Source organism: Panthera leo, chromosome C1 (assembly GCF_018350215.1).
Source record: "Panthera leo isolate Ple1 chromosome C1, P.leo_Ple1_pat1.1, whole genome shotgun sequence".
NCBI lineage: Eukaryota > Metazoa > Chordata > Mammalia > Carnivora > Felidae > Panthera > Panthera leo.
The window spans coordinates 62,414,926-62,437,978 of NC_056686.1; the positions used below are offsets into that span (position 1 = coordinate 62,414,926).

Consider the following 23,053-nt stretch of genomic DNA (forward strand, 5'->3'; position numbering starts at 1 on the left):
ATATCTTAGATTCCTTTTGCATTTGTTACCTCGTTCACCTATTTGAGCTATGTTTTGTCACCTTTCTGCAGATACTGCTGTTAGGTGAATCATTGAGAATCTCATGTTTACCCTGTATTCTCACAGCAATTTATTCCAGCTCTAACTTCCCCTTGGAAAAAAAAAATCAACCTGTCATAGTTGTATTGCCCTCTACCCACCCCCCCACACAGAGGTGTAATAGTGGGGCAAGTTACAGTGAATTACAGTATCATATTACTTAATAAATAAACCCAGAATATCAGTAGTTTTCAGTGGCTAATGATTGGGCTTCAGTTATTATGGGAAGGAGGGTTTAACAAACTTCTTGTTAACTATTTAAACCATTGGATTCAGGTGGCACTATTATAATTATAGATGACAATTTTGTTAAAATAATCCTTACAGATGATTTAAAATATTTGCTCTCTGGTCATTAGAACTTAGTTTCCATTGTTCTAAATAGAAAGATGGTCTGTTGGCTTTATAGTAATGCTTTTCTTGTTTCTTCCATGCAGTATTCAAAAGTTTAAAGTATTATCCTCAAGTGACTTTTTGGAATAGTTTAGAAACTGTAGGTGTCATTACCTCCCTGCATGAATTTTAGTGTTTATTTTATAGCATTTTTTTAAGTTTATTTATTTTGAGAGAGAGAGAGGCAGACAGAAGGAGAGAGAGAAAATCCCAAGCAGTCTCTGCACTGTTAGTACGGAGTCTGATGGGCTTGAACTCACCAACTTCTGGGCTCAATCTCACAAAATGTGAGATCATGACCTGAGCCTAAAGCAAAAGTTAGATGCTTAATTGACTGAGCCCCAGGAGCCCCTATTTTATAGCATTAAAATTTTTTTTTCAATGTTTGTTTATTTTTCAGAGACAGAGCATGAATGAGGGAGGGGTGGAGAGATCAGGAGACACAGAATCTGAAGCAGGCTCCAGGCTCCGAGCTATCAGCACAGAGCCCGCTGCAGAGTTGAACTTACAAACCGAACCATGAGATCATGACCTGAGCCAAAGTTGGAAGTTGGATGCTTAACTGACTGAGCCACCCAGGCACCCCTAGAGCATTTCTTAATAAAAAATTCCTGAATTAAGAGCTATATATATAAAATGTATAGTCTGGTGCTCCTAGAATCAATTATTCTATTAGCAAATTTTGTCACTCATATAGAAATGGTAATAGCATATAATTGACTATAGAATTATGGTGATTTAAAGTTTTGCAAATGATCTTAACCATCAATATTAACATATGATTCAATATGGGAGTAATACAATATACAATACGAGTTACTTTTATATAGCACCTTATCACTCTCACACGTTATTATCCTAATATACATTTGGTGTTTAAAAAGTGCTAATACATAGACTAATAGGTTTGAGCCCTATTTCACCCTATGATAATTGAGGTTTGGAGATACTGAAGGATTGTTAGCATGACCTTTCTAATTATTGGCAACGTCTGAACTTAATTCCTGATGGAAAGCAGATTTCTTTAACAAGTCTTCTTAAAGGGAAAATCATCTGGGGCATCTACACAATAGGCAGTGACTGATTTGACTGACTGATACACATATGAGTTTCTCCATCAGGGTCTTACTTGCTCCCTTCCTTCAGCAGGGCAATGGAGATGCGGATTCGTTCCCTGAGGAAGATCAGCATGAGGATGATAAACACTTCAAGAAGGCAGAGTATTACCACTTTAAACAGGAAAAAAAAAAAAATTAGTGTGTGATACAAATCAATCCAAAAAAACAAACTTTCTCCGCAAAAGTTAGGACTGAATTTCGTGATTATTTCTGCCAATTCTGACTCTCCATAATTTAAGCAGTGCTACCTCTCCCCAAATGCCAATCTTAGAAATTCACTTGCAAAACCTCCAGGAAATGCTGAGAAGTCTAGATTAAAACCTTTAGCTAGAGTTTGAACAACTCAGTGGATCAGGCTTCCATTTTATCTATAGAAACATTTCACACCATTTGTAAAAATGAGACAGAAGGAAGGGCTGCTCTAGGCAGTGTTATTTTAGATGTGTTCACTTACACTTCATTGATTAAGAGAATTACAGAAAAAACTTTTTGAGCTGTCGACCCTGCTCACAATGCCTCTTCATTAATTGACCTTGCTGACTGACAGGGCAGGCTCTTGCCTGCCACATTTTTATTTTGTGACTCCATTCATCATGGCTACCATTGATAGAATCAGGGTATAAACCCAACTCCAGTTGTCTGATCAAAGTCTCAGAATTAGAACTAAGGGAATCTACTTCAGTTTTGAATTAAAGGTTATAAAGCTCTTGACCTCTGAGTTATACAAACTCAATGAACTGTGTCAAAACCACCTTTACGTGAAGTGAGTGAATTTGCAAAGAAAGAATGAAGTATATGTATATTAAGGAAACAGAGCAGAGAGGAAATCTTGGGTTCTTTTGGCTTTCTGTTTCCTGGATCTAAATACACTTGAAAGTCCAGCTGCTTTTCTGTTGTTTTGAGTTTGATGAGACACTTCTATATTCTTATAATAAGTCCCAATGCCTTGCCCCTAGCTTGTTCCAATTTTCTTTTTGGCTACCTTAAATTAATTTCTTTTTACTTGAATCCAGATGGTCCTAATTATTATATTTCCTCAATTCTAAGATGCATATTTAACTTAGTAATAACTTTTTTAGGAAAAATAAGAAAATCCTTCATTAAACATCTTTTCATTGACCATAAGATGCATCCTGACTTCAGAGATGTTAAAAAGTGAAACATTATGGATCTTAAAATTAAGGAAATACAGCACCGCTAATAACAATCTGAAACTATAGAAGAAACTTAAGGGAAAGCTATAATTCCCATCTGTGAAAGAATCTGTTCCATTATATCCTTGCTAGACAGTAATTCTGCTCATGCTTGAACACTTCAAGTGACAGGGCACTCATTTCATTCTATTGTTATACCACCAAGATTCTGATGTTACAGCACATATCACTTAACATCTCCAAGTAGAAATCAGCTAACCCAGAGATGTGAGAGGATCTTAGTAACGTATCATCTCGCCACTATGTCTTCTTTTAGTGAAATTATGTATTTATGTTTTCATGCATATTTGATTCTCTTAAATTGAGTCCACAATTATGGGGTATAGCCATATTAAGCTAAAATCATTATCTTAGAACAAACCTAATATAAGATATGCCAGAATCACTCTATATTCTGAAATTGTGTTGATAAACAACGTTGCATATTAAACTTCTCCCTTTACAAAACTACATATCTAAAAATGATTACAAGGATTTTATTGTCTTTTGAATTTAAATATTATATTCTTTTCCTGTGTTTGAATAAGAGCAAAGAATGGAAATCTGGTTTTTGAGACCCTGTAGAGAAGTTGGTGTTATTCTAACTTCTCAGAGGAGGAGACTGGGATAACTAATAGCAGAAATGAGAATAGAACCATCTCCTAACACTACCCCAAACTCATAAAAATGATAATTTTTGTATGTATAACTGCTTATTTTTAGTGTTTCCATCAATGAGTGTAATTTCACATTACGCCTTTCTCTTTGGTACCTAGAATTTTGTCCAAACAGAGCAAGTAATCAATTATTGTCTGATAAATGGGTTGTGAAAGTAGAAGCTCATTTGAGGAAAGACTGGTATTGCTAGAGTTGAAAATAAAAGCAAGCTCTGTATTTTCCTCAAAGGAGATCCTTTAACTTCTTCAGTGGCAGATTCTGATCATGTCAATGATTTTTGTGTGGAAGGCACTGAGGAGACAGCTGTGGGAAGACCACAGAACCTGTAGCTAAGATCCATCTGATAATAAAATTAGAGGTTTCAAAACATAATGGATGAGATTCATCATCTTTAGACATGGTAGGTAATCACAGTAGATTTCTGACAACATATGGAATCATTCAAATTAAGGAAAACTGTTGAGGATACAAATCCTAAGATGCCTCTGATTTTTAGTTAGAAAGAAATGACTACAAATGAAATAATTCTTCTGCAACATATTTGGGGGGAAAAAGTGTTCTATGAAGGGAACTAATCTGCATAAGAGCTGCACATGGGAACCAAAGAACAAGGATGTGACATTTTGACCTAGCATTGCCCGAGAAAAAGAAAAGTCAAATGTGGCAGAAAAAAGGGCTAGGTCATCAAGCTTGGCATGAGCCTATAGAAAAAGTCTCTCAAGATTATACAAAGCCCCCTGCTAAAAAAAAAAAAAAAAAAAAAAAAAAAAAAAAAAAGCTTCTCATTATTAATTTTGTTGCTCACATGCCTTGATCCCAGGAAAGCAGTGTCCTAGATGGAATATGTCTGCATTCTGGTCAGGAAGAGTATCCTATTAGTGTAAACAACTAAAATGGAAGGCTGGTGACATGATATGGGCCTGTCCTTGAAAACCTGATGACTTCCGGGTGAAGTGACAAAAGCAAGTTTTCACATTATGGGGATGGGGCCCCTGGACCTATGATGCCCCCATCAAGATATTACTCCCCTCTGAGGCTCTCTCTGGGTTTCTTACCAGGCCTCTTGGAATATGCTTTGCCTGGTGCTCTAACTTAAATAATATGAAGAGTTTCTTTTAAAGCAACATGTAAATAGAGATTATTTTTAAATCTTGAGTAAAGAATATTAATCTCCGTGAAGTGGAAAGAATATGATAAAAACCATTCTAGGAATATAAAAGTGATCTCTGAAATCATCTTGCTGTAAAAATTTTTTTAATTTACCCTTAACTAATTCAATAATCTGAACACTTCAAAAATGTAAATTCATTTTGTTAGTTATTATTACAATTCCTATAATAGTTTAAAAGTCTTGCTATGAAAAAAAATGTTTTTTTTCTGTTTTTAAAACAAATTTGAAAAATCCAACTTTTTTTCCTTTCAAAACACCTTTCTTGGATATCAAGTTAATGGCTATAAACATCCACATCCAAAACATTTTAAGTTGAAGGCAAATAGCATGAGATCATTGTAAGGTAATATTTCCTTAGATTATATAATAAATTTCCCTCAATGACTTTTCCATTTACTGTAGCTAGTAAAATCATAGACACATTTACTTTTATGACATTAGTGATAAGTATATTTAACAGGTTACACCAACCCAAGATTTCCTTTAGGCAAAAAAAAAAAAAAAAAAAAAAAAAAAAAAAAAAAAAAGATTTCCTTTCATTATTAAAACTTTAACAAAACCAGTTTTTAAAATCCACTCACTAAATGTGAACCATGTTTGTTTCAGTTGAAAGTACATGCTTATATCAGTCTGAATCCCGATGTCATATACAGTTAGATGAGAATTTGGCTGTCCCTGAAGATTGCAGTATTCCTGGTAACAGTGGCCTATTCCTTGAAAAGAAAAGAAAAACAGACTAATATAAAATGTTATTTTCTGAAATATAAACTATACACATCACTCATATCTACAAAGGCAAGATTCATATTTACAGAGTAAACATTTTATGTGAACCTAATATTCTAAATGTGCTGTTGTATTCAAATAAATGTTACCAGTATTTGCCTGGCTCACTGTGGCAACATCTGGCTTTATATGTCCTTTTGACTAGAAACAACCTCAGTGTCCATCGACAGGGACTGGCTAAGTAAATTATGGTATATTTGTATAGTAGAATACTATCTTTTTATATAAAGAAGAGAAAGTGTACTGATATTCAATGATCACTGAGCTATTTTGTTAAGTGAAAACAACAAGGCACAAAATGACATAAAAAGTGTGCTGTAATTCATATAAGAAGTAGAACAATCTTTATATATACTTTCTTGTGTACACATAAAGTATCTCTGGAAGGATACACAGAAATACATTTTTTACTTCCAGAGAAGGAAACTTACTGACCAAGGAGTAAAACGAGAAAGCAAATTTCACTGTATAAACTTTATACCTTTTGAAGTTTGAAGCACATAAATAATACAATCTATTTAAAAAGCAAATTTTTAAAAAAGATTTAAGTTGAAAAAGGAGTGCTTTTGAATTAAAAATTTTAGGTGAAGTCATGTCTTGATAGAATTATCTAATGCATAGTCTTATCAAAGATTGTATCCAGGCAAAGCAAATATGGACTGACTAGATATCCCCAAGACACTGTATTTCAGACTGTATAATGACTTTTTACATAGTCTAGATAAATTGGGAATAAAAAAATAGAGTTAATGAGTTTATTTTTATGACCAATGAGTATGGATTAGGTCCATTGGAAATGTCCAGGCAATAATAGGAAAAACTGCTTTAAAAAATATAAAGTTTATTTATTTATTTATTTAGAGAGAGAGTACACGCAAGCAGGGGAGGGACAGAGAGTAAGGGAGAGAGAGAATGCCAAGTAGGCTTTGCACTGTCAGTGCAGAGCTCGATGTGGTGCTCAATCCCACAAACCATGAGATCATGACCCGAGGCGAAATCAAGTCAGTTGCTTCCCTGACTGAGCCACCCAGGCACCCATGAGGAAAACTTCCTTTTAAACCCCAACTGTAAACTAACAGGTTGTTTTCTAGATATCAGGTAAGAAAGAGGGTGAGGTCCATGGAGAGAGGCAAGACTAGACTAGAATGGACATTTGTTTCTCAAAGAGATATAAGACAAATCTCTTTCTGGTCCTGCTTTCCCAGTGTATTTTTAAAAATTCCTTGGGCGCCTGGGTGGCTCAGTCGGTTGAGCGTCCGACTTCGGCTCAGGTCATGATCTCACGGTCCGTGAGTTCAAGCCCCACGTCGGGCTCTGTGCTGACTGCTCAGAGCCTGGAGCCTGTTTCAGATTCTGTGTCTTTCCCTCACTCTCTGACCCTCCCCCGTTCATGCTGTGTCTCTATCTCAAAAATAAATAAACATTAAAAAAAAAATTTAAAAATTCCTTTAAAAATGAGGGGCGCCTGGGTGGCTCAGTTGGTTGAGTGTCCGACTTCAGCTCAGGTCATGATCTCACCGCTGGTGAGTTTGAGCCCCGTATCAGGCTCTGTGCTGACAGCTCAGAGCCTGGAGCCTGCTTCATATTCTGGGTCTCCCTCTCTCTCTCTGCCCTCTCCCACTCGTGCTGTCTCTCTCTGTCTCTCAAAAATAAATAAACATTAAAAAAAATTCCTTTAAAAATGTTTTTGGAATATCTGATACATACAAAATTATGTAGTCAAATGAACACATATAGATGCATCACCTAGTTTAAGATTTTATAATCTTAATTTTACTCTAATTAAGCAAAATAAATTTTTCTCTTCTGAGATCTCATCCTCTCCCTGCCTCTCCCTGCCAAAGAACACTTATTCTGAATTTTGTGATTATTCTTTTGTTGTAAGAAAAAGATGTGTTGAAATCGCTCAAGAGTTGGGGCACCTGAATGGCTCAGTCGGTTAAGCGTCCAGCTTTCAGTTTCAGCTCAGGTCATGATCTCAGTTTCGTGAGTTCAAGCCCCACATCGGGTTCTATGCTGGCAGTGCAGAGCCTTCTTGGGATTCTCTCTCTCCATCTCTCTCTCTGCCCCTCCCCTACTTTCACTGTCCTGTTTCTCCCAAAGAAATAAACTTAATAAAAAAATAAGAAGAGATCTCCCAAGGGAGATTCATAACTTATACAAGTTTTTTATGATTTATTTATCCTTATGGTTTATGAATCTTGAATCTATTTCATTAGATGCATATATGTTTAGAATTGGTATATCTTTTAAGCAAATTCAATCCTTTCTAGCTATAATAATGCTTTTTATTCTAAAATCTATTATGGCAACTGCAGGTCTCTTTTGGTTAATGATTTAAAATAAATTTATATTCCTTTCACCAATTTTTTCCATCCTCCACCATCCCCACCTTCCACCTCTGGCAAATATCATCTGTTCTCTGTATGTACAAGCTTGTTTTTTTAATTTTATATTTTTAAGTTTTAATTAAAATGTAGTTGACCTACAACATAACATTAGTTTCAGGTGTAGGGATTCAATAATTCTATACATGACAAAATGTTTACTATGGCAAGTATAGTTACCATCTGTCATCGTATAGTTATTACAATTTTATTGACTGTATTCCCAGTGCTGTACTTTGCATCCCCATGGCTTACTTTATAACTTGAAGTTTGTACCTCTTAATTTCTTTCCCTGATTTCATCCATCTTCCCACTTCCCTCACTTCTGGCAACTACCAATTTGTTCTATTTATGGGTATGTTTCTGTGCTTGTTTGGTTTTTTAGATTCCATACATACATAAAATCATGTGGTATTGGTCTTTCTCAGACTTACTTAATAGCCTCCAGATTCATCTATGTTGTTGCAATGGCAATATTTCATTCTTTTTTATCCATTTTTTTAAACAATTTCTTTATCCATTCATCCATTGATGGACACTTAGGTTGTTTCCTATCTTAGCTATTGTAAATAATGCTGCAATGAACATGGAGATGCATATGTCTTTTTGAGTTGGTGCTTTCATCTTCTTCAGGTAAATACCCACATGCGGAATTGCTGAATCATATGGTAGTTCTATTTTTAATTTTTTTTAAGCATCTCCATACTGTTTTCCATGGTGGCTGAACCAATTTACATTTCCTCCCAACTTGTGCAGAAGGGTTCCTTTAGCTCTACATCTTTCCAACACTTATTTCTTCTCTTTTTGCTAATATGTGTGAAGTATTATCTTATTGTGGTTTTGATGTGCATTTCCCTGATGATTAGCGATGTTGAGTACCTTCCCATGTAGCTGCTGGCCATCTGTATACCTTCTTTGGGAAAATGTCTAGTCAGCTCTTCCAGCCATTTTTAAACAATTTTGTTGTTGTTGTTGTTGTTGTTGTTGTTTATTTTGTTTTGTTTGTTTTGTTTTTGGTTTTTTGGCTACTGAGTTTTGTGAGTCCTTTATATTAGCCCCCTTATCAGATATCTGATTTGCAAATATTTTCTCCCATTCAATAGGTTGCTTTTTCATTTTGTTGAGGGATTACTTTGCTGTGTAGAATCTTTTTAGATTATGTAGGTTCACTTATTTATTTTTGCTTTTATTGCTTTTGATTTTTACATCCTGTTAACAAAAATCATTGCTAAGACCTGTGTCAATGAGCTTACTGCCTTTGTTTTCTTCTGGAATTTTATGGTTTCAGGTCTTATATTCAAGTCTTTAGATTCATTTTGAGTAAATTTTTGTATATAGGTGTAAGAAAGTAGTCCAGTTTTTCCAACACAATTTGTTGAAGAGACTGTCCTTTCCCATCGTATATCTTGGCTCCTTTGTCATAAATTAACTGACCATATACGAGTGGGCTTATTTTGGGGCTCTCTATTCTGTTCCACTGATCTATGTGTCTGTTTTTATGCCAATACCACACTTTTAAAATTACTATAGCTCTGTAATATAGCTTGAAACCAGGGTACATTATGCCTCCAGTTTGGTTCTCTTTTCTCAAGACTGCTTTGACTTTTTGGGTTTTGTGGGGATTTTTTTGTGGTTCCATACAAATTTTAGGATTATTTGTTCTACTTCTTTTAAAAGTGTAATTGGAATTTTGATAGGAATTGCAACAAATCTGTAGATTACTTTGGGTATTATGCAGATCTCAACAATATTTATTCTCCTAATCCATGAGCACAGAATATCTTTCCATTTATTTGTATCTTCTCTAATCTATTTATTAATGTCTTGTAGTTTTCAATACATAGGTCTTTAACCTCCTTGGTTAAATTTATTCCTAGGTATTTTATTTTTCTGATGCAATTTTAAATGCGATTGTAAATGGATAGATTTCCCAGACAGAAAATCAGTAAGGAAACATCAGCTTTAAACAACATGTTAGATCAGGTGGACTTAACAGATATAAACAGACTATTCCATCCAAAACAACACAATACACATTCTTCTCAAGTGCACATGGAACATTTTCAAGGATAGATCATATGTTAGACCACAAAACAAATCTTAATAAATTTAAAAGAACTGAAATTATATCGATCATCTTCTCTGGCCACAGTGGTATGAAACTAGAAATTAATTACATGAGGAAAACTGGAAAATTCACAAATATGTGGAGATTAAACAACATGCTACTGAACAACCAATAGGTCCAAGAAGAAATCAAAAGGTGAATAAAAAGTACTTGAGACAAATGAAAATGGAGAAATAACATACCAAAATTTGTGGGATACGGCAAAAGCAGTTCTAAGAGGGAAGTTCATAAGGACACAGCTTATCTCAAGAAGCAAGAAAAGTCTCAAACAAACAACCTAACTTTAGAACTCAAGGAACTAGAAAAAGAATAAAGGAAGCCCAAAGTTAGAAGGGAAAAAAAAAGATTAGAGCAGAAATAAATGTGATAGAAACTAAAAAGATAGAAGATCAATGAAACTGAGAGCTGGATCTTTGAAAAGATAAGCAAACTGGACAAGTATTAGCTAGACTCACCAACAAAAAAAGAGAGGACTCAAATAAATAAAATCAGAAATGAAAGAGGAGAGGTTATCACTGATATCAAAGAAATACAAAGGATCATAGAAGACTACAGTAGATCCTTAAGCAACATGAAGGTTAGGGGTGCCTACCCCTGATGCAGTCAAAAAGCCATGGCTCCCCCAAAACTCAACTACTAAAATCCCAGAGTTGACCAGAAGCCTTACTAATACCATTAGCAGTTAATACTAAATATTAACATTTAGTATTTAGTATGCTATATATACTATGTACTATATTCTTATAATAAAGTAAGCTAGGGAAAGTAATATTATGAAGAAAATTGTAAGGAGGGGCACCTGGGTGGCTCAGTGAAGCATCTGACTCTTGATTTTGGCTCCAGTCATGATCTCATGGTCTGTGGGTTCAAGCCATGCATCAGGCTCTGCACTGACAGCCTACTTGGGATTTTCTCTCTCGTTCTCTCTCTGCCCCTCCCCTGCTTGTGTATACATACTTTGTCTCTCTCCCTCAAAATAAATAAGTTAAAAAAAAAAAAGAAAATCATAAGGAAAAGAAAATATGTTTATAGTACTGTATATATGTGTGTGTGTGTGTGTGTGTGTGTGTGTGTGTGTGTGTATACACATATATAAAACCTGAGGGCACCTGGGTTTTTTTTATATATGTATACACATATATAAAACCGAGGGCCACAGTGTGGCTCAGTTGGTTGAGCATCTAGCTATTGATTTTGGATCAGGTCATGATCTCACTGTTAGTGACTTCGAGCCCTGCCTCAGGCTCCATGCTGACATTGTGGAGCCTGCTTGGGATTCTCTCCCCCTAACCCTCTGCCCCTCCCCCACTCGTTCTCTCTCTCTCTCTCTCTCTCTCTCCCTCTCCCTCTCTCCCTCCCTCTCTCTCTCTCTCTCTCTCAAAAATAAAGATTTTTTAAAAATTTTCATGTAAGTGTACCCATGCAGTGCAAACCCATGGTTCTCAAGTGTCAACTATATTAAGAAAAATTATATGCCAACAAATTCAACAACTTAGAAGAAATGCATAAATTCCTAGAAATATACAACCCACCTAGATGGATACATGATGAAACAGAATATCTGAACAGACCAAACTAGTAAGAAAAATGAATCGGTATCAAAAATCTCCCAACAAACAAAAGGCCAGGACCAGATGGCTTCATGGGTAGATTCTACCAAAATTCAAAGAAGAATTAATACCATCTTTCTCAAGCTCCTTCAAAAAATGGAAGTGTAGAAAACATTTCTAAACTCATTTTACAAGGCCAGTATTATTCTGATGCCAAAATCAGACAAGGACACCACAAAAAAATTATTGGCCAATATCCCTGATGAACTTAGATGCACAAACCCTCAACAAAATATTAGCAAACTGAATTAAACAATACTTTAAAAATATCATATACCATGATCAAGTGGGATTTATTCCAGGGATGCAAAGATAGTTCAGCACCCACAAATCAATAAATGTGATGTGCCACATTAATGAAATTAATGAAATAAAAGATAAAAATTGTTTGGATCATCTTAATAGATGCAGAAAAAGCACATGACAAAATTCAACATCCATTCCTGTGTAAACCAAGATTGTTTATTGAGCAATTATTACGTGCTAAGCGGCTAAACACTATATGTACATTATTTTAAAAAAATACTCAGAGTCTGGGGTGCCTGGATGGCTCAGCAGGTTAAGTGTCTGACTTCGGCTCAGGTCATAATCTCATGGTTCATGAGTTCCAGCCCCATGTCAGGCTCTGTGTTGAGAGCCTGGAGACCGCTTCAGATTTGGTCTCTCTCTCTCTCTCTCTCTCTCTCTCTCTCTTTCTGCCCCTCCCCTGCCATGCTCTGTCTCTCTCTCTCAAAAATAAACACTAAAAAAAATCTTAAAAAAATTCTCAGAGAGCAAAGGAAGAAACCATAAGAGACTATTAAAGATAGAGAACAAACTGAGGTTTGATGGAGGGAGGTGGGTGGGGGATGGGCTAGAAGGGTGATGGATATTAAGGAGGGCATTTGTTATGATGAGCACTGGGTGTTGTATGTAATCGATGAATCACTGAATTCTACTCCTGAAACCAATATTGCACTGTATGTTAGTTAATTCATTAGAATTAAGTACAAATTTGAAGAAAAAAATACTCAAGAGTCCTATTGTGTAGTTGAAGACACAACAAATTAGAGAGACTATGTACTTGTAGAGGGTCACACAGTTAATATGCAATGAACCTGGGATTGTGCCTTTTCAATCTCCAAATTCATGCTTATAACCCCAGTTATATAGTCTCTCCTATGTAACTCTTAACTTGTTCTGGTCAGTAAGAATTGTTCCACTGATGTTCAAGGGCACTTGCCCACAAATAGCCTGGCTTTTTCTCTGCTTAGTATGACACATCCACATTGTTGTTTGCCTTAGTAAATAGGCTATTAGTAGCAAATGGTTGGTTTCCCACGATGTGGAGAAAGTCAGTTGTCCAAGATAGTAGCAGAGGTCAGTTATATGTAATATTATACTTCTCAGTCTCACTAGACATTTCCCCACTCAATGAATGGTTTCAAGCTGATTTGCCACACCATTAATTGCTGAGTTAGCACTACACCTAGGGAGTCAACGGGGAGCTGAAATTGGTTATTTCACCTGCACTTGTGATATATTGACAATCTTTCTCCCTCTTGCCACTGTCAAACTGGCACTAGTGCCAAACTCGGATTTTTCTTGCTCCCTAAAACAAGTCAGTGAAATCAATACCAGACTTTATTGTCCTTCCCTTCTTGATGACAATAAAAGTGATTGAATCACATGCCCAGACTCTAGTGGTAGAGGGCAGAGTTTATTTTGAGTGCTAAGCGAAACACACAAAACAGACTTTTAAACAAAAAGCTTTCTTGGGAGTTTTTCGATTAAGGGGTATCAGTTCTTACATTCCTCCACCAGTTTGACCCACCTCTTCACATGCAGCTGCACAGTAGGAGCAGATAAAGAATACCTACAGAGGCGTAACAACTGTCTAGAAACCAATTGAGGATAACGAGGAGGACAGTAACAATAAACCAACACATATTGAGTGTTTCCTGTTTTCCAGGTATTGGTCTAAGAGCGTTATATTCATTGTCTCATTTAATCTTCACAATCTTGTAAGATGGAGATACTATTATTGTGCTAAGGTTACGAATGAGGAACATTATTGGGTCTTACAATCATTAGGAAACTTTTCCAAAGTTCTTTAGTTATAGGTTATGGAATTGGGATTAGAATTCAGGCTAACCACAGAACTGGGAGATTCAACTGCATTTTTATATGGATATGTGTGAAGTCCTTCTTCGAGTGACAAAAATAAGAATTTTGCTATTTTTTGTGTCTGCTACCATAAAACTACATTGTCAATCCAAATGGTATTGTAGGGGAACTCACTTGAATAGAAACATCTCAAATATTCATATATTGACCCAAATATGTATTAGCAGACTAAAAGGAAACTGCCATAAGTGTTATATTGTTCCTTGGGAGAGACTTTAGTGCCTTTTTTGGTGTTCACACTGTACCTGTACTGCTTTTGAGGTGACTGAGTTTTTCATTAGATTTCAACCTTTATATACAGTAACCCTCCACCCAAAGAGTGTAATTCAGAATACTTGACTCTAGAGGGTGATGCCTCATTATGGAGTACGGGCCAGTTATTAGAATGTGTGACAGTACCTGTGTTAAAAGTATTGTGTTCGAAGAGAAAAATAGATCACACTTCTGTAACTATGCAGACCTAGCCTATGACCAGACAGAAAATTTAAAGGAATAAAATAAGTTGTCTGAAATATTTTTTATCAGCCTGAAAGGTATTCTTTTTATCTCCTTCTTAATAACTATGAGGCATGAAACCAAAGGTCAGTAAGGAAAAAGAGTAGAACATTTTGACAGCACTTTTTTTCAAGATAAAGAAGATAAAAGTTATAGAAATAATATATGCAAAATATAATTTTTCTCAGTTTAACACTTTAGGGGTAGGGGAGTAAAGAATAATTAAATTCACTGCAAGTAAAATGCTTTCTGGTAACTGATACTGGCCATAAATTGATAATGAAAAGAAAAGGACTACTTTGACATTTGGTGATTTTAAAAGGAGTGATACTTACCATAACCTATAATTCCAATCACACCCACCATGAAGACCCAGAAGAGTAATCCAGCTATGTATCTCAGGAGTATCACAAACATCCAACTAAGGAACATGGCGATAATCAGGCCACTAGAGGAAATAGAAGACAATACATAAAGGAGGCCAAGTGTGCTAAACATAACATAATGTTAACAGCAAGACAACACTTTTTTTTTCTATTCAAAATCATTCTCTTTATTTTACCTAGCTATAAAAACATTTATAATATTAAAATGCATAAACAATAGTTCCTATTAAGACTTTTATATGAAACAGTAGGACCATCAGGAACTTCATACCTGAGTCAATCTTTGTGTACCTGGATAAGCTGAAGTCTGGCAGTAACCATTATTCAAGGAAAAAAACAATTCCTCCAACCCACAGTTTTGGCCTATCTGCCACAGCTGCCCATGCCATATTTTTCCCTTCACACATCTCACTAAGTCATAAAACATATTTGTGATAATTTGTGCTGTTCTGTCTACCTCTTGACTGATGGGAGGAAACCTTATGTAACAGAACTATCTAGAAGCAAGAAAGCAGTCTTAGGGCAGAAAAGAAAAATAATTGCCCTCACATAGTTCCTGAACCCATGATTTTGTAGTCATTATTATGGTGTAATTATCTAATAGTTTGTGATGTCTATCACCAGACATATATTTCAGGTCCCCAGTGATCTATGGGTCATTATATGGAGCCATGATAAGGCCTCTGTCTCTCCTGGGCCATGCGACTTTATCAAGCCATCAGCAGCATGACTATTTTTTTTTCTGTTTTAATTTCTTCCTGGAGTTTGAGCTAGTAGAGATGCTTCTCCCCCATCCAACCCATATATCCAGGTTATAGTCATATTGAGTTCCTCTTGTTACTTTCATTAAACAGAACTCATAAGAGTAGAAATTTGGATGATGCTTCCATTAAAGAAGATAACTCTGATGCTCTTTTTAAGTTTCCAAACATAGAAACACAGCTTGTTACATTTATTGAGTTCATTGTCTCTAAGTATTATCTTTTTTTGTTTAAGAATTTTTTTAAATATGATATTGATTGTTAAATTGGTTTCCATACAACACCCAGTGCTCATCCCAACAGGTGACCTCCTCACTCCTCACTGCCCATCACCCACTTTCCCCTCCCTCCCACCATCCATCAACCCTCAGTTTATTCTCAGTTTTTAAGAGTCTCTTATGGTTTGGCTCTCTCCCTAACTTTTTTTTTTTTCCTTCTCCTCCCCCATGGTCTTCTGTTAAGTTTCTCAGGATCCACATAAGAGTGAAAACATCTGGTATCTGTCTTTCTCTGTATGACTTATTACACTTAGCATAACACTCTCCAGTTCCATCCATGTTGCTACAAAAGGCCATATTTCATTCTTTCTCATTGCCACGTAGTATTCCATTGTGTATATAAACCACAATTTCTTTATTCATTCATCAGTTGATGGGCATTTAGGCTTTTCCATAATGTGGCTATTGTTGAAAGTGCTGCTATAAACATTGGGGTACAAGTGCCCCTATGCATCAGCACTCCTGTATCCCTTGGGTAAATTCCTAGCAGTGCTATTGCTGGGTCATAGGGTAGATCTATTTTGAATTTTTTGAGGAACCTCCACACTATTTTCCAGAGTGGCTGCACCAGTTTGCATTCCCACCAACAGTGCAAGAGGGTTCCCGTTTCTCCACATCCTCTCCAGCATCTATAGTCCCCTGATTAGTTCATCTTAGCCACTCTCACTGGCATGAGGTATTATCTCAGTGTGCTTTTGATTTGTATTTCCCTGATGAGGAGTGACGTTGAGCATCTTTTCATGTCCCTGTTGGCCATCTGGATGTCTTCTTTAAGAAGTGTCTATTCATGTCTTCTGCCCATTTCTTCACTGGATTATTTGTTTTTCAGGTGTGGAGTTTGGTGACTTCTTTATAGATTTTGGATACTAGCCCTTTGTCTGATATGTCATTTGCAAATAACTTCCCATTCCATTGGTTGCCTGTTAGTTTTGTTGATTGTTTACTTTGCAGCACAGAAGCTTTTTATCTTCATGAGGTCCCAATAGTTCATTTTTGCTTTTAATTCCCTTGCTTTTGGAGATGTGTCAAGTAGGAAACTGCTGCGGCTTAGGTCAGAGAGGATTTTTCCTGCTTTCTCCTCTAGGGTTTTGATGGTTTCCTGTCTCACATTCAGGTCCTGAATCCATTTTGAGTTTATTTTTGTGACTGGTGTAAGAAAGTGGTCTAGTTTCATTCTTCTGTATGTTGCTGCCCAGTTTTCCCAGCACCATTTGTTAAAGAGACTGTCTTTTTTCCATTGGATATTCTTTCCTGCTTTGTCAAAGATTAATTGGCCATACTTTTGTGGGTCCAGTTCTGGAGTCTCTCTTCTATTCCATTGGTCTATGTGTCTGTTTTTGTGCCAATACCATCCTGTCTTGATGCTTACATCTTTGTAGTAGAGGCTAAAGTCTGGGATTGTGATGCCTCCTGCTTTGGTCTTCTTCTTCAAAATTACTTTGGCTATTTGGGGTCTTTTGTGGTTCCACACAAATTTTAGGATTGCTTGTTCTAGCTTCTAGAAGAATGCTGGTGCAATTTTGATTGGGATTGCATTGAATGTGTAGATGGCTTTGGGTAGTATTGACATTTTAACAATATTTATTCTTCCAATCCATGAGCACAGAATGTTTTTCCATTTCTTTGTCTCTTCTTCAATTTCCTTCATAAGCTTTCTATAGTTTTCAGCATACAGGTCTTTTACATCTTTGGTTTGGTTTATTCCTAGGTATTTTATGATTCTTGGTGCATTTGTGAATGGGATCCATTTCTTTGTCTTTTTGTTGCTTCATTATTAGCGTATAAGAATGCAACTGATTTCTGTAGATTAATTTTGTGTCCTGCAACTTTGCTGAATTCATGTATCAGTTCAAGCAGACTTTTGGTGGAGTTTATTGGGTTTTCATGTATAGTATCATGTAATCTGTAAACGTGAAAGCTTGACTTCATCTTTGCCAATGTTGATGCCTTTGATTTCCCTTTGTTGTCTGATTGCTGATGCTAGCACTTCCAACACAATGTTAAACAACTGAAGTGAGAGTGGACATCCCTGTCGTGGTCCTGATCTCAGGGGAAAAGCTCTATTTTTCCCCATTGAGGATGATATTAGCTGTGGGCTTTTAATAAATGGCTTTTATGATGTTTAAGTATGTTCCTTCTATCCTGACTTTCTCGAGGGTTTTTATTAAGAAAGGATGCTGAATTTTGTCAAATGCTTTTTCTGCACCGATTGACAGGATCATATGGTTCTTATCCTTTCCTTCATTAATGTGATGTATCATATTGATTGATTTGTGAATATTAAACCAGACCTGCAGCCCAGGAATGAATCCCACTTGATCATGGTGAATAATTCATTTTATATGCTGTTGAATTCGATTTACTAATACCTTGTTGAGAATTTTTGCATCCATATTCATCAGGGATATTGGCTTGTAGTTCTCTTTTTTTGCTGGGTCTCTGTCTGGTTTGGGAATCAAAGTAATGTTGGCTTCATAGAATGAGTCTGGAAGTTTTCCTTCCCTTTCTATTTTGTGGAACAGCTTGAGAAGGATAAGTATTATCTCTGCTTTAAATGTCTGGTAGAATTCCCCAGGGAAGCCATCTGGTCTTGGACTCTTATTTGTTGGGAGGTTTTTTTTTTTTTAATGTTTTTATTTATTTTTGAGACACACAGCATGAGACAGAGCATGAGTAGGGGAGGGGCAGAGAGAGAGAGGGAGACACAGAATCCGAAACAGGTTCCAGGCCCCGAGCTGTCAGCACAGAGCCTGACGCGGGGCTCGAACTCACGGACTGTGAGATCATGACCTGAGCTGCAGTCAGACGCTTAACCGACTGAGCCACCCAGGCGCCCCTGTTGGGAGGTTTTTGATAACTGATTCAGTTTCTTTGCTGGTTATGGGTCTGTTCAAATTTTCTATTTCTTCCTGTTTGAGATTTGGAAGTGTGTGGGTGCTTAGGAATCTGTCCATTTCTTCCAGGTTGTCCAGTTTGTTGGCATATAATTTTTCATAGTATTCCCTGATAATTGTTTATATTTCTGAGAGACTGGTTGTAATAATTCCATTTTCATTCATGATTTTATCTATTTCGGTCCTCTCCCTTTTCTTTTTTAGAAGCCTGGCTAGAGATTTATCAATTTTGTTTATTTTTTCAAAAAAACAACTCTTGGTTTCATTGATCTGCTCTACTGTTTTTTTTTAGATTCTATATTGTTTTGTTCTGTGATCTTTATTATTTCTCTTCTGCTGGGTTGAGGGTGTCTTTGCTGTTCTGCTTCTCTCTCCTTTAGGTATGCTATCAGGTTTCATATTTTGGATTTTTCTTGTTTCTTGAGATAGGCCTGGATTGCAATGTATTTTCCTCTCAGGACTGCCTTTGCTGCATCCCAAAGCATTTGGAATATTCTATTTTCATTTTCATTTGTTTGCATATATTTTTTAATTTTTCTATAATTGCCTGGTTGACCCATTCATTCTTTAGTAGGGTGTTCTTTAACTTCCATGCTTTTGGAGGTTTTCCAGACTTTTTCCTGTGGTTGATTTCAAGTTTCAAGAAAGTATATTCTGTTGCTTTGGGATGCAGAGTTCAAAATATATCTGTCAAGTCCATCTGATCCAATGTATCATTCAGGGCCCTTATTTCTTTATTGATCCTGTGTCTAGATGATCTACCCATTGTAAGTGGAGTATTAAAGTCCCCTGCAATTATCACATTCTTATCAATAAGGCTGCTTATGTTTGTGATTGTTTTATATATTTGGGGGCTCCCATATTTGGCGCATAGACATTTATAATTGTTAGCTCTTCCTGATGGATAGACCCTGTAATTATTATATCATGCCCTTCTTCATCTCTTGTTACAACCTTTCATTTAAAGTCTAGTTTGTCTGATATAAGTATGGCTACTCCAGCTTTCTTTTGACTTCCAGTAGCATGATAGATAGTTCTCCATCCCCTCACTTTCAATCTGAAGGTGTCCTCAGGTCCAAAATGAGTCTCTTGTAGACAACAAATAGATGGGTCTTGTTTTTTTTATCCATTCTGATAGCCTATGTCTTTTGGTTGGAGCATTTAGTCCATTTACATTCAGTGTTATTATGGAAAGATATGGGTTTAGAGTCATTGTGATGTCTCTAGGTTTCATGCTTGTAGTGCTGTCTCTGCTACTTTGTGGTCCTTGCAACATTTGACTCACAGAGTTCCCCTTAGGATCTCTTGTAGGGCTAGTTTAGTGGTGATGAATTCCTTCAGTTTTTGTTTGTTTGGGAAAACCTTTATCTCTCTTTCTATTCAGAATGACAGACTTGCTGGATAAAGGACTCTCGGCTGCATATTTTTTTTGTTCATCACATTGAAGATTTCCTGCCATTCCTTTCTGGCCTGCCAAGTTTCAGTATATAGGTCTGCCACTACTCTTATGGGTCTACCTTTGTAATTTAGAGCCTGTTTATCTCTAGCTGCTTCACAATTTTCCCTTTATCCTTGTAATTTGCCAGTTTCACTATGATATGTCATGCAGAAGATGGATTCAAGTTACATCTGAATGGAGTTCTCTGTGCCTCTTGCATTTCAATGCGTTTTTCCTTCCCCAGATAAGGGAAGTTTTCAGCTATGATTTGTTCAAGTACACCTTCAGCCCCTTTCTCTTTTTCTTCTTCTTCTGGAATTCCTATGATATGGATATTGTTCTGTTGGATTGCATCACTTAGTTCTCTAATTCTCCCCTCATACACCTGGATTTTTTTAATCTTTTTTTCAGCTTCCTCTTTTTCCATAATTTTATCTTCTAATTCACGTATTCTCTCCTCTGCCTCTTCCATCTGTGCTATGGCCACCTCCATTTTATTTTGCACCTCACTTATATCATTTTTTAACTCCTCATGACTATTTTTTAGTCCCTTGATCTCTGTAGCAATAGATTCTCTGCTGTCCTCTATGCTTTTTTCAAGCCCAGTGATTAGTTTTATGACTATTATTCTAAATTCTTTTTCCGTTATATTGCTTAAATCAGTTTTGATCAATTCGTTAGCTGTCGCTACTTCCTGGAGTTTCTTTTGAGGAGAATTCTTCCATTTCATCATTTTGGGTAGTGCCTGGGGTGGCTCCAAACTGCAGGGCACTTCCCCTGTGCTCTCCAGAGAAACTTGTGTTGGTGGGTGGGGCCACAGTCAGACCTGATGTCTGCCCCCAGCCCACTGCTGGGGCCACAGTCAGACTGGTGTGTACCTTATCTTCCCCTCTCCCAGGGGCAGGACTCACTGTGGAGTGGTGTGGCCCCTGTCCGGGCTAATTGCATACTGCCAGGCTTATGGTGCTGCTTCGATGGGATCTGATGTATTAGCTAGGGTGGATCTGCAAGGTGCACAGGGCGGGAGGGGTAGGCTTAGCTCCCTTTGCCATTGATGGTCCCCTCTGGGAGGGGTCCTGCAGCACCGGGAGGGAAGCAGACCCGTGGGAGGCCTGGATCCACAGAAGCACAGCACTGGGCATTTGCGTGGTACAAGCAAGTTCGGTGATGGGAACTCGTTCCCTTTGGAATTTTGGCTGGGGTGTGAGAGAGGCAGATGGTGCTTGCCAACACCTTTGTTCAAGCTGAGCTCTGTCTTCCAGGGCTCAACAACTCTCCCTCTCAGTGTCCTCTCACCCCCCCTGCTCTCCGAGAGCAGAGCTGTTGACTTTTAACATTCCAGATGTTAAGTCCCACTGGCTGTCAGAACTCACGCAGTCCAACCCCTCCCCTTTTGCAAGCCAGACTTGGGAGCTCTGCCTTGCAGGGAGAGTTGCTCCTCCACCGACCCGGCTCCCTCCTGCCAGTCCGTGTGGTGCACACTGCCTCTCCACCCTTCCTACCCTCTTCCGTGGGCCTCTTGTCTATGCTTGGGTCCGGAGAGTCCGTTCTTCTAGTCTTCTGGCGGTTTTCTGGGTTATTTAGGCAGATGTGGGTGGAATCTAAGTGATCAGCAGGATGAGGTGAGGCCAGCATCCTCATATGCCACCATCTTCCAAGTATTATCTTTTAAAAAATCTTAATAATTGTTGTCACTGGATAGATGACAGCATTGTATCAAAGTAACTTCTCAGGTCATATTCTTGCATATTCTTTCTATATACAAGCCATGCCCTTTTAAAATCACAGATACTTGGGGCACCTTGGTGGCTCAGTCGGTTAAGTGTCCAACTTTGGCTCAGGTCATGATCTCACGGTCCATGAATTCAAGCCCCACATTGGGCTCTGTGCCTTGAGCCTGCTTCAGATTCTGTGTCTCTGTCTCTCTGACCCTCCCCTACTCGTGCTCTGTCTCTCAAAAATAAATATCAAAAAAATTTTAAATAATAGATACTTTAATGCTTAAATATTCAATATGTTTGAAGGATTATTCTATGACATAGTCCAAGGCAAATATTCAAAAAGGTCAGGGAGAAAAATGAAATATAACTGTCTATTCTCTGTTTTTAATTCCTTCATAAAATTCTAACTGCATAAACTAAGGGCCAGCACATTAGTCTTTGGCTTTATATTTATGAGATAGATGGAGAGCAAAAGAGTTGGAAATAAAGGGAGTATTTAGGTCCTAGTGGTGTGAGTGGTGTCTACATAGGGTTTCACTGTGTGTTGGGAATGAGGTGAACAGGAAGGTCTGCCATAATGCATACTTTTTTTCAGATAGTAATTGAAAAGCCCAAAATAAAGAAGAAATGTGTAACTTATCTAGTAATATTTGAGTCTGACAATAGAGGAACCAGTTTAACTCCTATCAAGTATAGACTATACTCTCTGCTATGGAGAGATATTCTGAAATACTGATAAACACTGATACTAATTATTGTGTTTAAGACAAAGCATTGAAGTGAGTAAACTCTCAAAACACTATCTAGTTTTACAGCTCTACAAACTAGTCACTAGTATTTTACACACATTACAAATTTTGACTTCAGTAAGCACCATATTGTTAAATCTCTCTCTCTTATTTTCCTAGTGGTTATAGAACTGTTCCTTGAACCCACATTTTTTATGCATCTTCTATGTTCCAAGAACTGCCTGAGGAGTTAGAAAAATGGAGGTGAGTTAGAGTTACCACTGTAAAGAGTTCAGAGTTTATCAGAGAAAAAGAACCAGGTAAATAACATACAAAATTCTAGGTGCTATACAAATGATAGCTATGTGTGTGTGTGTGTGTGTGTGTGTGTGTGTGTAGGTACGCGCATGTGTGCAACACACACACAGTGGATAGGTGGGTAGGAGGAACACAGAAGGAAAAGAAATTAACTATATCTGAAGAAGTCAAGAAAGACCTCATAAATTACACAAAAGCTCATTTTAAAGAAGATGGAGTTGCCCAGGACACAAAAGTTGAGAAATGCACATGCTATTTGATGTGTTGAGAATATAGGATTAACCAAGCAACATGGGTGGAGATGA

General features: G+C 37.1%; 1 protein-coding gene across 10 annotated transcripts in view; it reads right to left on the reverse strand.

The window, feature by feature from the left end:
- Window positions 1–23,053, reverse strand: part of SLC44A5 (solute carrier family 44 member 5) — a 371,332-nt gene that overhangs the window by 19,403 nt on the left and 328,876 nt on the right. For all 10 annotated transcript variants that reach the window (XM_042952512.1, XM_042952509.1, XM_042952507.1 and 7 more), the window contains 3 exons: window positions 14,560–14,672; window positions 5,234–5,365; window positions 1,622–1,721 (listed from right to left, as the gene is read on the reverse strand). In XM_042952512.1, coding sequence (XP_042808446.1) covers window positions 1,622–1,721; window positions 5,234–5,365; window positions 14,560–14,672 — 345 coding nt within the window. The remainder of the gene's footprint in view (window positions 1–1,621; window positions 1,722–5,233; window positions 5,366–14,559; window positions 14,673–23,053) is intronic.